Genomic DNA, 17524 nt, shown 5'->3' with positions numbered 1-17524 from the left:
AGAGCTCCAGCCCGCAGTGGGCCTCGGATTTGGCAGCTCTTAAAACGCTCCGCTTTAGAGCGAGTGACTCGAACAGCAGGCGCCATTCAGGCCCGGTTTTACACGCAGAGCCCAGGTCTTGGGCTTTTGTTCTGTAACAGTCTGCACCGGTCGTGCTGTGTTTGCACTGTCCTGGATTTCCAGTTAATTGGTCTTTCTTGTAAGACAAGAGATGCACTCGGTACAGACAGGTCCATTTTAATCGAGTCCATTGGAGTCGAGCAGATTGGTTTTTCGTGGCGAAGCTCAAAGCCACAAGACTGGGAAGAAAGACCAGATCCAGTGAATTCAGCAGACACCATGTAATGATTTTGGGCTCATTACTTCTCTCCTAGTCCACAACTTCCCAGAATTCCGCTACGCAGTGAAACACTGAAGTCCCCAAGGAGGTGCATTTATGTGCTGTGCTGTAATCATCCCGAAGACCAAGTTAATTTCCAGCAGGAGGTCTATGTTAGCGAAGCAGTGACTGCCGCCTTTGTCCATTTGTGTTTAGGCCTGTGATTGATGCCATGAATGAATACATTTGGCTTCTCTGTTTACCGAGACGTGTTTAATCCCAGAAGGGATCGAGAACATCTATTTACCTCTAACAAAACTCCGAGGACGGCTCGCCTAAACAATCCATTATCATGCAAAAAAAGCAAAAGAAGACCAATAGCTCGTAATACTTGGTGTGCTGGAAAATTTTAATTAGACGTAATTAATGTTGTAAAGCACTGACTGTGCAGTCATCGTGGTGTAATTATATGCACTGGGTAATGCGGGGGGAATGTGTGGATGGGCCCTATTTCGCAAACTCCATAAATTCGACTAAGGTTACTACATGGGCAAAGACTGCTTCAGGCTGACAGTCACAGGAGAGATGTTTGGTTTGGCTTTGGCTGGCAGTGTTGGCATCAAGGGAATCCAGGATGTCGTGGGATAAAATGTGAGTTTGTAGCAGCTCCGTTGACAATGTGCCGCCAGTACATGTCCCATCATGTGTTTCCGAAGTCAAACTATGGATGTGCCGCGATTTTCCCAAGCTTGACAGCGAGGAAATGGAGCTAATAGTCATCAGGTCAAAATGGACACTCAGCAAAGCTGGGCCGATCGTCCTCCATTTTGGTCCAACCCACCTTCTCCTCTGGTTGCGTTTGAAGCACATATACCTTCCAGCTTTCATTCACCTCCACAACATCGCCCCGCTTAGGTCCCGCCTCTCTAAACTCTGGTCCTGAGACCCTCATTTCTGCCTTTATCTCTAACCGTCTTGACTACTCCGACTCACTACTTACTGGTATTACTGTTAAATCTCTCCATAAACTCCAGATATTCCAGAAATCCACTGTCCACCTCTTCACCCACATCACGGCCCATTACCCTACAAAAGAACGCATCCACTCTAACATACTTCTTCTAACATTCAAAGGTCTTACCAGCTGAACGCCATCATAACCCTCTGATTTGATCCCCCCCCTACCAGACTCCCCTCCGCCTTAGATCCCCTTCCTCTGGTTCCCCCTCCATCCCTCCTTCCAGTCTCCATGGTGACCGTACCAACTCACATTTTTTTTTGCTTCCCAACCTTTGAACTCCCTCCCTACTGCTATTTGTGAGTTGAACGCAGTCTCTGATTTCGAGACCAAACCCAAAACCTTCTTGTTTGCGTAGGCTTATAACTTTCCCGACCCATGAAAATGTTTTAGCTGTTTGTCTTATCTGTTTATGTTTTCCGTAAGCGCCTTCGAGTTTATGAAAAGCGAAACGAAAATTAAAATGCACTATTATTTTTATTAATAAGTCTCTGGCACTTCTGCGTGAATCAGTGATGAAACTGTCCTGCCCTGACCTCAGGGCAAAGTCTTTGGGAGGACTGAGAGGACCAGAATGCAAATGGTTAGCTTGCGCAACAAAAGCTGACCTTACTTCATCCTGTTTCCCTGACTGGCCATCCTGGAGGTCATCTGAGGTCAGACCTGCCCTATTGGACGGGTTCAGAATGAGGCTACTATCTCTAACTGCCATAAACAAGCCTCTTAAGCAGGGCCTGATCCTGGTGTTGTGGTAGATTTGGAGAGGATAGAGGCTGGCCTTGAGTACAGAGTCTATACAACCAGACATTTTTGGATGATCTGCCCCCGGCGACCCCAAATTTTTTGCTCATGATGCTATTTCAAAAAGTCCCATTACTTGACGCTTCCAGGCCTCCCTGCCCAGCAAACAGGAACAGACTCTGGGTAACACTTTAAGAGGAAGTGCTGTTCATAGTGTGAAACAGCCCAGACGTTTTTCCAGAGAAGAGGGAGTGCATTGAGGGCCTGAGCGTTGCCAAGGATACCTTTTTCAATGGAACTTCCTGTTTAAAAACCCTCATTGGTCAGTCTATGACTGCCTGGAGGACAGTGTAGCCCAGGAATCATGGAGCAGAGTGACAGGCAAGCAGTGTTGGGAAGGTGAAGCCAAGATAGGATTTTCATAGTGGGGGGGAATGTCTGCTTGTAATGCACGGCAGCAACCTAAGAAAAGTTGGGTGGATAAGTTGAAGGAGGGGGCAGTGGAACAAGATGGAACGGATGCTTAACACCGGGAGGAGTAACGACGGTTGAGTAGATTCCGAATAAAAATGTGGGGGGTGTGGGATTTTGGCACTGAAAGTAACGGCTTTAGGGTGCGAAATGAAAGTGTGAGTCCCCTTACGAAATATTAAGTCACGCTCAAGGAAAGGGATGCTCTCACTTGTCGATGTGGAAATTCCAGCTGGATATAATGGCAGGAAGGTATGATTGGAAGTGATTTCATTTTCCCCCCCCCCCTCCACTTTTAACCTGTACGCGGTCAGCTGCTAATGAATCACAGCGGCTTATTCCCAGTGGAAGCTGTGAGTAACAGAAATGCTTTTTTTGTTTTGGCTCGGCCTCCGAGACCCTTGCAAAATGTTCATCCGATGTGCGGTGGTGATAAAAACGGGTTATTGCATTTCCAGCTCAAGTGGAAGGAATCTAAGCTTTGGTAACGATGGTGCTGCGCTGAAGCTGTGCAGGGTTAACTGTGCAGGACCTACGGAACACCGGTCGTCTTGTAGCGATCAGAAGCTAAATGTTCCTGACCGTGCAATGCACACTGTTAGCGAGCTGGTGTAGTTTGTGTGGATGTGGCAAAATGATTTAGGTGGATGTCGGTGATGCTGCATTCGCATCGCTGAAATAAGCTGCTAAAAACCAGCTGGTAGCTTGTTTTAGCCCGTCTAAGATGATCTTAGATGGTCATGTCCCAGTTGGGTGGGTCACCAGTCTATCAAGCTGGTGATGCTGGTATGACAAGCTAAGCCAGTCATATTGATCATCATGTGATCTTAAGTTGGCCAGACAGCTTAGCCGGTTTAAGACGTTTTTTTTTTTTTCCCAGCAGGGTAGAGTTTCGGCGTTAAGCTGATCACTGTGGACAGATGCGAGACGTAGCGCAAAGTCTCAAGACTCTGCAGAGACTCCCTGAAACACAAACCCCTTGAAATCAAAGACCCTGGGTGTCCTAACCAGCCATTTGCTGACCCAGGGCAAGTCACCACACCTCATGGAGATGTTACTGACTCATGGGTTTGGTTTCAGCACTGGAAACAAATCACCCCCCCCCCTCTAAACACACAATAGACATGTCCTTACCATCCATACCCAATCTTACACTGTCCAACTTAATCCATCCTAGCTGTCTGCTGTACCCGAGCCAGCTGGCATCTCGTATTAAACAAAGATAGCTTAGGGTGATCAAGACATTTAAGCAACCTGACTTTGCACACTATAGCAAGAAATAGCTTCAAAGTGTCATCAGGCAAACACGGTTGCGGAGGCCTGAACTGTATTGTTATATCGTTTTACGTTAAGAAAATATGACTACGGTTCATATTATGCCCGCCGGCGAGAGATTATTTGATCCTGCATGCTCAAGCGGCTGGCAGCAGAATGTATCCAGGGGTGGGGGGTAAACCTTTCGCATGTCTCGACTGCGCCAAATGGAAAGTTGCTGGTGCGATGGGAGGCCTGCGAAGAGGCAGGAATGGGGAACGCGAGCGGCGTGAAATGCAATTCGGCGCGGCGCTGTTCGCGGGATGCGCGGGCAATCTGGCACGGGCGGCGGACTTCGCTCATCGAGCACTTATTAGTCCTGACAGCTAGGGGTTAATACATGACTTCACATGGTAACTTAACTTATTTTTCTTCGCCGCTTCGAGAGACAAGACAGAATCCCTTTATGACTGGAACAAGGAGCCTTTATTTTGAACCTGTCAAATATACCAGGCAGTTATTTTTAATAAGCCTTAGATCATCTACTTCAAATTGTGCTTTTATATTTTATGGTCATTTCTAGGTTACTTGTGAATTTAATGATTCAGCTTCTGTAATGTAGGTAACCGCAGCTCTTTATGGACTGCGGTGGAATATGACATCTTTTATCCTTTTGCAAACTGTTTAATCAGCGCGTGTGGGCTCCGGAGAGGTCAGTCTCGCTATCTCGTAATCTGGGGCCGCTCTGGATTAGGAGCTGCTGATCCGTTTGTCTGTGCGGTTGCTTTCCCACAAGAGCTAGCAGTGGGTAAAGTGATAATTAATCAAACAGCATTCCCCGAGAAAATTTTCTGGTCTGCACCGTTTATTGGACGGAAGAGCGAATTCTTTGAGAATGATGGGGGGGGGAGAAGCTGTGACCTCGGCGTGCAACCTCCATCGAACTTTCTTCACGGGGTCCCAGAATGCACTGCAGCGTCTGTAATTTAAGTAGGAACAATAAAGGGCTTTTTTTTTATGTGTTTAGCCATGCGGGACACCATGTGAAATGCTTTCTAAGGTCCGGAGATTGCTGCGAGGCACGCGGAGATGGTCGAGGAACTGGAAGTCAATCGAGAGAACTTCACGGAGGCAGATGATTTTGATTTGCTCTCTCTGCCACATTCACATTTACGGGGAAAAAAAAAAAAGTTCCAGAACTTCTCCGTTCAGACAACAGCTGGTCAACCTGGAGGTGTTCCTGGGTTTAGAAATGTTCAGAGCTTCTCTGCAAAGTGCGACGTTGACATGGAGTTGTTTCAAGTGATCTTTCACCCACCACCTACATCCAAAGGCCCATGTCTAGCTATTGCGCTGACACAGATTCATGGCGGCCTACACGTACAGCCCATAATAACCCCTTACCATAAATGCCAGACACATCTCTTTGTGAATTTCCCACATATTAAGCGGGCCTTTTTAAATAGGAGCAGGAAAGACGAGAATTAAAAAGTATATTCTACATTCTTTGCCAAGGCTATTAAAGTCACACTTTCCCACAGACACAACCGCCGAGAAACATGCAGATGATTGAACTTCTCAGAAATGAGCTGCTCCTAGCAACAGGAACTATTTGAAGCATATTGACAAAATAAGCAGATAGGGTTGCCAAGTCGATAATGTTACTGAAGTAGATAATAGGGCTGCATATTAAATACGGAGTGTGTTGGGACTAAACGCTCATCATCGCGCTGCCTGACTCCTTGCCATTTTGGAGGAGGACCGATAAATCAGTTTAATGAGACACCAGGCTTGACCACATTTATGTAAAGAAAATAACGTTCAGCTATAATATCCTAAGAGCAACTTAAAAGACGAGGGGGAAGGGCAGGTTTAGTCCGAGACGTTACTGACAGGGCACTTTTATAAGCTATGCACCAGATGTGCAGAATTGTAAATCTGCCATCCGATTTTTTGTTTAAAAAAAACATTATTAATAGCACACGTGCGACCACTGAAATACAAATTATAAACAAAGACTGCTGTTCTCTCTGTTTACATCAGGAAACCGGCACGCGATTTAATCTGTGCTTGGAGACGGATACGTGTCACGCGTATCTTACAGCATAATTATGTTTCAAATGTGCTACTTTAAACAGTTTTTATTCGTTTTTTTTTTTTGCCTGCTGGCTGAACGTGCGGAAGTAACAGTTTCGGTACGAGTGCATTCTCAGTGGTGTGCAAGTGGCAATCGAGTCAGGCTTCCTCGAGAGATGAAAAGATGTTGCGTCACGACGGTGACTCGATACGGAAGCCTGAGACGACGTGCGGTACCCTCCCCCCCCCGCCCTCCCCCGGGGATGAAATGGAAAGAACGGTGGAACTGGCCTGCACTGAGGTCCCATTCCGGAATATACCATTGCTGGGGGGGGGGGGGGGTGGCATCGAGCAAAAAAAACCAGAAGGGGGTCCTGCCTGTGTGTGGTCCAGACATTGCAGGGATGAGCCAAGGAAAGTGGGGGCCCCTGGACTCCAGTGGGGAGGGGGGCATGAACCTCTGCTTCCTGGAGCCAGGCACCCAGACCAACCCCCACCCCAGCTGCATGAAGTCACTCTAATTCAGACAAAATATTTACCATAGATCACAATGTGCTCATTACCTCCCACAATGTCTACCTGAAACAGATAGCGGCTTATTTTACACACCATTCTCTGCCTTATCTAGAAACCTGCCAAAGAAATGGAGCTGTGAATAATTTGTGTGACATATGGAAGGCAGTGAATGCATTAGTCATATTAAAACCTCACTTTTTACTAATTCCGTGTTTTCTAAAGCTGGTAGTGTTGCGATATTCTGTGTGTGTGTGTGTGTGTGTGTGTGTTTTTTTTTTTGTAATTTAACTATGCAGTTTAATTTTAAAAAGAGATTAGAACATATATACCAAATACGTGTTAACTAATTAAAATAATTGTTTGGTATTAAGGATGTTGCGAAACAGGAATCATGCTGTTTGTACTGTGCATCTTGCATATTTAAAAGGCTTTCCTGATGTTCAAACGTCATCATGCTGTCAAAATGCACCAGTCCCTATACCTGCCTTTCGTTTCTGAATTATGATCGTCACCAATCCGGCGTAACTGGCTGCGACCTTTGTCTCCCGCTGTAACGCAGGGTAAACTCTGATAAAGTCACAGTTTGCCTACTGGTGATAGCCGGAAGGTTGCCAGGTCTTACCGAAGGTTGCCAGTTTCGGATTCATGGAATCACCGTTCTGCTGCGCTATTGTAAAGCGTTTATACCCCGGAGCAACACATTTTAATTGAGCAATATTTAGAATTGTTTCGGATAAAGGTACTGGCAAGGTCTCAGCATTCACTCCGACACGTGACAGATCAGAGTCACAGATACGTGTAAACGCTATCCCACAATGCCACTGTTCGAATCTGATCTGGACGCCTCAAACCGATAGGCTGCTCACGCCGAAGCAGTTTCTCCTCGCTTAATATCTTCATGCTTTGATTCGCATTGAATCTCTTCACAAGTAGCTGTAGAACATATAGCAATAGATGGGGGGGGCGGTATGTGACTCAGCAGGTTAGGCTGCTGTATCTGTAGCCGGAAGGTTGTTGGTTTAAATCCCCCCCCCCCCCCTTGGCAGAGTGATTCCAGCATTAAGACCCTGAGTAGGGTCCTTAAATCCTAATTCCTCCGAAGAAAGGCCAACCCTGCATTCTCAATTGTATTTCACTTTGGATAATAGCACCTGTTAAATAAAGCAAATGTCAATAAGTGTAACAGAAAGTCAAAGTAAATACAAATTTTGGTTGCAAACAGCACCAGCCTGTATAGTCTCATAGAAAGTCACAAAGGCGGAGGGGGGATTGATTGAATGTCTGTATGAATTGAGGCCACCAGGTAAATGTGTGTGTATTTTTCCCACCCTGCCCTCATTTCTTCTAGGATTTCCGGCCCATTGGGAGCATTAGCAACAGAAAGCCAGCACAATATCCCACCGACCCCCCCCTGAATAATGGCAGCTGGAAAGCGAGCCCCCAGTACAATAACCCGGCTGGACTCTACGCCAACAACAACGGGGACCGGAGCCTGTCGAGGCAGATGAGTGGCCTGTCTTTCAGCTCCCGCCAGAGGTAACGTGAGCCCAGTGTGTGGGAAAGGGCCCTCATTGTTCTGCGGTTCCGGAGGGGGGGGGGTAATTGGGGAGCACACACCCTGGGGTGTAACCTCGCCTCGGATCGGGGGTGATTTATGTCACGCCGGCACACCTATCAGGTGCCTTATCAAAGAGCGAGGTCTTTCTAGGACAAAAGGGCGTATGTATGCATCGCGCAGCGGGGAGCACGCCTTTCCCGACGGCCAGCGAGGGGCGGCTGCAGACTTCCTCCTGGTGTGTGATTTTGGGCGCCCACTGCCGTTAGGGCAGGCCGCGCGATGAGGCGTCGGCAGGCCTCCCGGGATGGACCACCCGCACCCTGCTAGCCTTCCGACTCAAGCCAGGCCTTGTCTCCTCAGCCCCGAGCCGCCAGTGCTCTCCCCGACCAACCGCAATGGCTTCGACACCGAGTCTGAGGTCTATAAGATGCTGCAGGACCCCGCCGAGCCCATCTCCGAGCCCAAACAGTCCGGATCTTTCCGGTACCTCCAGGAAATACTACAGGCTGAAGATGGAGGTAAGACTACGCCTGTAACCTTTTGCTGTTTTTCATATTATTTCCATGCAATAATGTCGGAAGGTGTCACGTGCCATATGCAGCAGGGGTCTCAGACTCAAATAACTGGGGAGGGGGCACTGTCCAAGAGGTCCTCAGGTCAAGCAGATCTCGTGGTTTTGGAGAGGGGGTGGTGCCCGTGAATTTTTTCAACCCGAGGGGGAGGGGGTAAGGACAGTAAAATTTGTCGACCTGTGGGAGGGGGACAGCGGGGGTAAAAATTGTCGACTAGGGGCAGGGGGGTAGCAGTAGTAAAATTTGTCAACCCAGGGTGGAAGTGGGGGTTGTGGACCAGGGCCTGATGCCGATTAGAGATTTTATTTTCTATGGAAACCGATCAATCCATTGGCCGGCTGGATTCGAGAATTAAAGTTTATATATATATATTAAAAACCAAACAGGCAACCATCAGCAGAGAACCATCTCATGAATCAGTCTGGCTCACTGGCTGGTACCTTTGAGTCCCCCAGATACATAATGTTTAAAAATGCATAAACGCTGTTAACATATGTTAAGCTCTGTCAGTACATTAGTATCTAAGGAATAAGCTTATAATAATGGATTTCTGCCTATAGTATATGCAGCATCGAAGTCAGATGGAAGTTTAACTTCTGAAACTTTCCTGTTGTTTTATTTTATTATATGTATAAATTCCACAAAAGTATTAATTCGGCTGCTGAGCAAATGCGGGACATCCGCGGCGCAGTTGTTCAGACCGAAGGGTGCTGGTTTAAGTCCCAGGATTCGTTGTGAACATTTGACTCGAATTTAACTCGTGTTCCTCCACTAAGCACATGCAGCTGTCTAAATTGGTAAAACATGTGGCTTGGAGAAATTCTGGTTACGGAACAAAGCGCATTGTCATTCGGTGCGGGACAGCAAAAGGATTTCGGTGAGGGGAATTGTGGGTGACCTTATCTGCGGACAGGACTCCTGTTATCAGAGGAACTTGAGCATAACTCGGATTGGTGCCAGTCCCTGTTATTAATTTATAAATGGCTGTAAATATTAACAGGCGGATAAAGGAGATTTTTAAAAGGCAATGTTTGACTAGGCAGGACGTGTACACTTGGTATTTTATTAATTGAATGGCTTCATGGAGTAGCCCCTAGATGTAAACACCCATATGACAGTGATTTTTTCTAAAAACACAAATGTGTGTCCCTCCCTGTTATGGTAATCGGGGGGGGGGTGACAAGCTGAAGCCAGGAGAGCAAAAATAAGCTCTTGAAACTGTCAGCAGTTTTTTTTTTTTTTTGTCGTTTAATTTAATCAGAAGTGTCTTCGTCTGCCCGGGTCTTTTCCCCCTGTCAGAAAAGGAATCTGTCTGCTAATATATCATCGCCGAGTTTCCTTCGCCTCTGAATTTCCGAGCATTTGATCCGGGGTGTCGGGGCCCAGCACGACCCTTTCCGATTTATTTATTTTCTCAGAGCCGCCGTAAACCTTCTGCGGGCCGTCACACATGCCGCCACCCGCTGAAAAACCCTGACAACAGCACGTCTGTGCTTATATAGCTTTGGTGTGCTCTGGGGGCAGTTTTGCCGGGGGTAGGGTGTCGGGAAAATGGTAACCTCATCGGGGGGGGGGTGACAAAAACTCACAGCGCATTCGTCAGGGCGCCGTTGCAAAATTCGAGCGTTCGCTTCAATCAGGTGCGAAAGGATCGGAGTAAGATCTCTGAAAAGGAGAGCAGGACGTGGCGCTGTGAAAGTGTTTTGCGGGGGGGGGGGTCAGCTACACTGTAATGCCCGCCCCCTCTCCACATTAAGGATGTTCTAGTGGGGTAAGTGTTGAGCTAATTGCTCTGTTTGGCACAGCCGCCCCCCCCACACAGGGTGCAATACTAACACTGCTGTGTGAGCCTTGGCGCCTTAATGAGGAATGTCCCCCCCCCCACCCACCCACCCACCCCCCAGTGCCAGGACTGGCTGCCGGAGCAGCCTGATCTTTAAAGTGCGAGTAAAGAAACATCCTGGCAGAGGTGCGAAGCCGCCCCCCCCCGCCAATAAGAGATCCTACTCTGCCCCCCACCCACTCCTCCCCCACGTGCGCAAATACGGTATGTTTCGCAACTGCGGGTGGCGCCGTCGGGACGCCCTTTTCGCTTAGAGGAACAAGGCTGTGATGAATGTCTCTGACAGCTGTCGCGGGACACGGTTCAGGCCGCCTTCACATGCAGGTCTACTGTGTGTTTTCTTTCTAACTCCTGCGGGGCTTGATTTGCAGGTATTTCCCCGACAGACCGACCCGGCAGGACTGTGAGGTCCCGGTCCGGTCGCCAGTACCCCGGCTGTCCAGTCCCATCAACACCCCTCTGCCCGGCCTGCAGAAGCTGCCCCTGTGCACCCGCTGCGGGAACGGCATCGTGTGAGTGAATCGCCGTGGTTACGCCGTGAGGCTCTCGTGTCAGGGAGATTCCAACCTCATGGCCCAACGAAGAACAGTCCTTCCTCGGTTATGGTTTACGTTAGACTCCTCAGGGAAGTGTCTGTGGTTTGTAATCTGCCATATTGCCAGAGATAAACAGTGACTGCGTTTAGCGAGAGGAGGAGAGGTGGCCAGTGAAAGCAAATGCCCGAGTGAGCCACAGAGGTGGGTAGTTTAGGTCCAGAGAGTAAAAGTCCAGATAAAGATTTTATTTCATCCAGCCAGTTGAGAACCCTGTGACTCTTCATACTCATCTGGTTGATTGAAACAAAATCTTGGCTTTGAGTTGTACACTCTGCACGTGAAATACCCACCTCGACGCGACACACTTTGCTAAAGTTCCTCCATCGGCCATTGTTCTTAACGTACCTACAGCAGTTGTTGTCCTCAAATCTCTTCCAACGACCGCCGTTCTTAAGGTTCCTCCGGCGATCAATCTTCTTGTTCATTATTGGGTCCTACAGGACAACGATGCAGATTTGGGTATGGACAGTAGGGGCGTGTCCCTACCGAAATTCTGGGAGTACCGCGTGTGTTTAGGGGGCATGACTTGGTCCCTACTGAAGTTGAAACCAGACCTACGTCCTGTTCTGCAGGGGTACCATAGTGAAGGCCCGAGACAAGCTCTACCACCCCGACTGCTTCATGTGTGACGACTGCGGCCTGAACCTGAAGAAGAGGGGCTACTTCTTCATCGAGGAGAATCTGTACTGTGAGAACTGCGCGAAAGCACGCGTGCAGCCCGCCCGAGGGCTACGACGTCGTCGCCGTCTACCCCAACTCCAAAGTGGAGCTAGTCTGAGGAGGCATCCCTCCAACTCACGCCTGTCATTCCCGTTCGTTTTTTTTTTTTTAACTCACAATGTTTCACTGTGCACTGCATGTCCTAACGGCACGGCAGACGGCGATACGGTTTAACGAAAGCAGCCAATAAAACTTTCCGTGGTCATTCTCCATTCCTACTCTGTTGTACTTAAGGCACAATATCCTTGCTAAGATGGTATGAATCTTCGCGGACTTTGTTCTGTTTTCGAAAACTCCTGAGGTTTTTCGGATAGGTCATTTCAGCTCAAAGTACTAAAGCAGGAACTTCATTTTCCGTAGCCTTAGCACTTCTGCGGTGGTAGTTATTTTTTTTTATACTAGTTTTAATATGCCGTGTATGGCTCATAAAGTATGAAGGCCGTTTCTTGGAGGTGATGAGTGAATCGTTAAGGACACAGAACACCGGAGGAGGAGAGCCTGATGTATACAGGAAGGAAGTCAGGGTTCTCGCAGCTTCAACGCAGTCTCAGAGTAGTCATTACAGTGGCAAGTGTTGAAATACATTTCACTGCTTCTCAAACTTTGGAAAACTGTGGGGAATTGGGACAAGACACAGATGGGGGGGGGGGGGGGAAGACACTCTTTCAAATGTCTGTCCATGGACCAATAAACATGTGGAAATAATATTAATTAGTTTCGGTTTCGGCGAAGTTATCAGTACTGGCGAAACGACAGGCTCATTTTGAAACATCATTTTACTGTTAATGTAAAATGTCACGGTCAGCGCCTCTAAGAATATTAGGTTCCACTGCTAGTGATTTGGAGTAACTTTTCAAATTTCATTACAGAATTTGGTTTTCTTTGGATTTTATCCACAACAGCAGCTGCGTTAAATTGAATTTTAGTGGTCTGGTAGGTGAAGTTTGTAAAATATTTTGATTGTATTTTAAAAAGGAAAAGGTATTTTTCTATGGGCGAGCAGGTTGCTGAAAAAACTGTATTCTGACAGAACATTTTTGCTTGCGGTAATGCCTCATTAGATTAACCCCTGCCTCTTCCCAGTAGCACCAGTATAGGGAGATCGATGCCAAGAGTTCTGTAAATTGTATGGAATGATGTGTTTTCTAACATATTGAGTATTGTATATATTTGTTAATTGTTTGCTGCAAGTTTGTTTTTTTTTTTCTTATCGCAAAACAATAAACTGTCATCGTTTGCTTCACAAACCTTTCACAGTGAAATGTTTACTGGTCATTCCAGAAGTCGTTTCAGATTTATAACTTATTGTTTCAGCCACATGTCCTGTTTCGGATTTTCATTCCAGTTTGAGAATAATTAAAGGAAAAAAATAATGCAAAACCTCCAGCTGAACGATGTTTTTGTGTTTATCCATACTGGTTTAAGAGATCAGTCCTTGAAATTATATTGACCTTAGTGCATTCTTACATTTATACACTTCTATCTGTAAATATGCTGTAAAAGAATTTTCTTTTAAGTAAATCACATGTAACTTACGTGTTTCAAAAACTGACAAGTAGGTTAGAAATCTGTGCCAGTGATCTGAAGGTTGTGGGTTCGACTCCCGGGGTTGAGAGCATGATCCCTTCACTGTTCGGGCCTTGAGGTAAGCCCTTAAGCCTAATGGCTCCAGGATCACGGGATACTGGCTGCCCCTGCTCTCTGTACCTAGGCTTTTCTCACTATGAATAAAAGTGTGATAAAATAAATGCACGTTGTTTTTTCGTATAAAAAGGGTGGACGCAGACCTAAAAAGGAGTGAAATGTAACCAAAGTAGTTTGTGGCGGACTTTGGAATAGCAGTCAATCACCGCGCGGCTTAGACCGATTCCTCACGTTCGGGTTCCTCCTAATCAGAAACAGTCCGTGGACATTTTAATACTCCATTAAATTTACATCTATTATTATATTTTCCCAGTGGTGCCGCAATCCCCAGAGAGGAGCTTAGAACCGGCAAGCCCCATTTGAGGAGTTGTAGCGTGGCAGACTTTTCAAAGAGGCGGAAGCCGGCGGTCAAGGGGAGATTTAACGAGTTCGGCTTTCCGGGCTGACAGGCTGACCGCGATCGATGCGGCGGGGATCTGGCTGCTCGAGGACAGATCGAGAAGGATCGAGTGTGAAATCCCCAACGGCAGCTGCGTTTCGGCTCAGTGGTTACTTTCCCGAGCAATCCCAGTCTTTCCCTCCTGACACGGGGAACCGGTCCAGACAATGAAGCGGAAAAGGTGATTGCGGTCCACTGCAGTGTGTAATTATCTGTACTCAGCGGCGAACTTACAGCCGTAAGAAACAGGAATCAAGAGCAGGAGCCGTGGCAAAAATATCACCGTGAAAAAGTTTCCAGCAACTTTTTCTCTCGGTGCCTCTTAAATAACATTTGACGTTTTAAACAGCTATTGAGTCCGTCACACTGCGTCTTAAGTTATTGACTGAAATTGCTTTGGAAAGAGACCTCATCTGCATTGTAGGAGTCCACAGCATTTCAACATCTCATTTTCCTTCAGCAACATTCTGATCAGAAGTTAAGCATTTCACTTCCCATTACAACAATCCGTGCTCTTCAATGTCTGACTAAAATCGCTACAATGACATTAGTGAAGCACACAATACATCGAATATGACTGCAGAGAGCTTGTGTAGAACAGAATTAAAGAGCACAGATGTAAGTAAATCCCGTGATACAGTTAAAATAAAAACCAATCAATTAATTGTTCTTACGTATTCGGCCAGATTATCACTACCATTAAACATGGTACCATTTAAGCTGTACTTTGTCTTCCTACTAAAGTTTTCAGTTTCATCTCACGATCACAATTCCGGGGGGGGGGGGGGGGGGGGTTCTCAAATCCCCCACCACACCCGAGGAAAGGTGGTGACAGACAGATGGATAGACAACAGACGGTTCGGCTTATTTACTCTTTCCACACACCTACATACCAAACCATAGGTGGACATTACTACCTTTGTATATTATTACATTTCGCAAAATAGTAATTTACTTCCAGGATGCCACACAGTTCAAATAAACCAATGCTTGTGAACATAAGAACCTTCTAGATGTAAAAAAAATAATAATACCGGAACAAAAATGTAGCCTGTCACTCCACCATACATCATATTTTTTTTTTTAAAAGGGTACGTAAAACAACACAATTTATATTTCAGACACATCAGCGGCTTGTAGGAACATCATTTTCTTTTAGTTTTCCTAAGTAAAAGCAGAAAGAAAACTTCACACGGTAAAAATGCATTTCCCTACCCTATCAATGTGTTATTTATTTTTTTGCGTTTTCATTCTGATGTCTTCCTTCTGCAAATTGAGCGACTTGCTATCCTGATCGGCCACTCCCACACGTGACAAGCGGCGTTAATTACACTGTAATTAAGAAACCTTATGAAAAATTTGCCTGGTCATAAACTGCTGGTAAAACAAACAACCGTGGAATCCATCCCCCAGATTTGATCCGGATCTTTTTAACAAATCAATTTTGCATTATCCATTAATGGAACCATAAGATCCATAATGAGCTTTAACGTTAATTTACATATTTATGATATCAATAAGCCAATTTTATTTTCTTTAGTTATTAGGATTGAAAAGACATCCGGACTACTCCAAAATCTTTTTATGGATGAAACAATTTGTGGATAAATTTTAAAGATAAAGTCTCTTCAGTTAGTTCAACAGTAAACAAACCTTTGAGCAATGGATTTAGTCTTGCAGCCACACCTGAACATTGGGCTTGTTTCGCTAATTACTCTCAGGTGTGCACGGTTAAACCCAGAGGAGGATCTAGCAGAGGAGAAGGAGGAGAGCAGAGATTAGACTCGTCTGACTGGAGACTTTGGTGCTGACGGCCTTGTGGGATTATTGTTATTGCTGCAAATACAGCAGTAGAAAATATAGTCATGGGCCTGGAATAGGCCTGAGAAAGACATGTTCCGAAAAAAAAGCGTGTCTACAGAGCGTGAGATAAACTTTCAGTGGTCCATGGTTGGGATAAGGTGGGACGTCAGACCTCCAGGTATGAAGCCGGCCGGGTATGAAGAGATCAGGCTTTGTGGTTTTACCCCCTGCACGCTCCCTGACCTTCACCAGGTCCTACATCGTCAAATGGCGGCAGAGAGAGGCAAGGCAAGGGAGGATAGGTTGGTATCGACTAGGAGTGTCGTCATCACTCCAACAGCACTATGTTCCCCCCCCCCCCGCTTACCTGATTACTGTCACTTGGGCCCGTTGTCATAACACCGGCAATCACATTCCAGCTCGACAATATGATGCATTGTCACTGCCAGCTAACCAACCCTGTTACTCACAACATCTTCTGACTTTGAGTGATTAAACGTCTACTAATACGCACTAAAGACCGTGTGTGTTTTTAGGCTTCTGGGGACATAAGTGACAAGGGAGAATTTTAAAAGGCTTCGTCATCTGTTTAATTTTTAGGTTAAAGCCAGAAGCAATTTGAAGAACAAGCCACCTCTAGTAAGTCAATAATTTAATTAAACTTCATTCAGTCAGTCATGTACCATTTGTGCGTGCATGAAATACAGTAACCCCTTTCACATTCGCGAGGCTTTGGGGCCGGAGTATCTCAGCGAGCGATATGACAATTTGTGAGTAACGCTTGGGCCCTCCTGACCTCGACCTGGTAGCCTGAGCAATAACTGTAGTAACTTTCTAGACAGAATGGCATAATTTACATGGTTTGTACCCTGAACACAAAACCAACAAAGATTAAATAATGGCATTTCCCTTAGTGTTTGGACCTTTTGTGTATCTGTTGATTGCCCTCACCTGTTCCTGGTTGCCCTTAGTCCTTAATAGTCCACACCTGGCCCTTGTTTTCTGTGTGTATTTAAGCGCCTGCCGCTGTTCTGTTATTTAGTCGGTCATTGTGGTTGTTTGCTATGTGTTGTGGCGTTTAGTTGTCACCTTGCAATTGTTACTACTTGTGTCATTACTTGTTTACTAATTGATCGGTTCCCACGTGTTTTTTCCAGTTTTAGTGTTAGTTACCCTTCTGATTTAATTTTAGTAAGTTCATGTATTATCTGTCTTGTTTTGATCCCTCGTGGTTCCTTTACTTTCTGGTTTTGCAGTTGTGTTCTGTTAATAAACCCTTGTTGTCGGGAGTCGCCATGTGCATCTTCCCTGTTTCCTTAGCGATGCCTCAGCGTAACAATGTATTACTAATATTTATATAATATGATTTTATGTGATAAAAATCATTTGCAGTATTGTTTTTGATTGTTTTTTTGTGTTTACGATCTTTCAGCGAGCTCCAAAAGCATCGGTTTACTTGTTCATGGTCCACTCGCGAAACACTATGGGATTCAAACTAGCAACCTTCCGGATATAAATTCCACACACACACAACCACATGATTTCCAGTATTATAACAGATGTAATGAGTCAAGCGCTGTAACAAGAGGCTAGGGGCTTAGGAATAAATATCGTAAAATATTATTGCATTGTTTGCAAAATAATTTTTAAGGAGCATAAAACAAACATACTGTGCATTACCTCACGGACTTGTACAGGAGGCTGCAGGGAAACCACGGTGAAAATTGTGAGCTGGGGTCTCCGGTCCTGTCCCTGGTGAGCCGCTGTGTCTGTCCAGATATCTTTAACCCTCTGACTGCCTGTGCGTGCAAAGGCCGAACTGGATCTTTTTAGTTTAAATGTCTCGGTACAAAAAAGATCCCGAAATTATTTCACCAATGGATAGGGATTCTCAGTAACTAATATGTTTGTAGGTTACACACACAGACCTCTGTCATGTAAGCAAGGATGAGAG

General features: G+C 45.9%; 1 protein-coding gene across 1 annotated transcript in view; it reads left to right on the top strand.

The window, feature by feature from the left end:
- Positions 1–12931, top strand: part of LOC125720227 (PDZ and LIM domain protein 4-like) — a 29246-nt gene extending 16315 nt beyond the window's left edge. Inside the window, 6 exon segments of the mRNA XM_048995451.1 lie at positions 7744–7931; positions 8314–8471; positions 10740–10775; positions 10778–10880; positions 11537–11681; positions 11683–12931. Coding sequence (XP_048851408.1) covers positions 7744–7931; positions 8314–8471; positions 10740–10775; positions 10778–10880; positions 11537–11681; positions 11683–11742 — 690 coding nt within the window. The 3' untranslated portion in view covers positions 11743–12931.
- Positions 12932–17524: the final 4593 nt, after the last annotated feature.

Source organism: Brienomyrus brachyistius, chromosome 24 (genome assembly GCF_023856365.1).
Source record: "Brienomyrus brachyistius isolate T26 chromosome 24, BBRACH_0.4, whole genome shotgun sequence".
NCBI classification, from domain to species: Eukaryota; Metazoa; Chordata; class Actinopteri; order Osteoglossiformes; family Mormyridae; genus Brienomyrus; species Brienomyrus brachyistius.
Note: the sequence above shows the minus strand (reverse complement) of the source record. Positions and strands in the feature narration are given on the sequence as shown.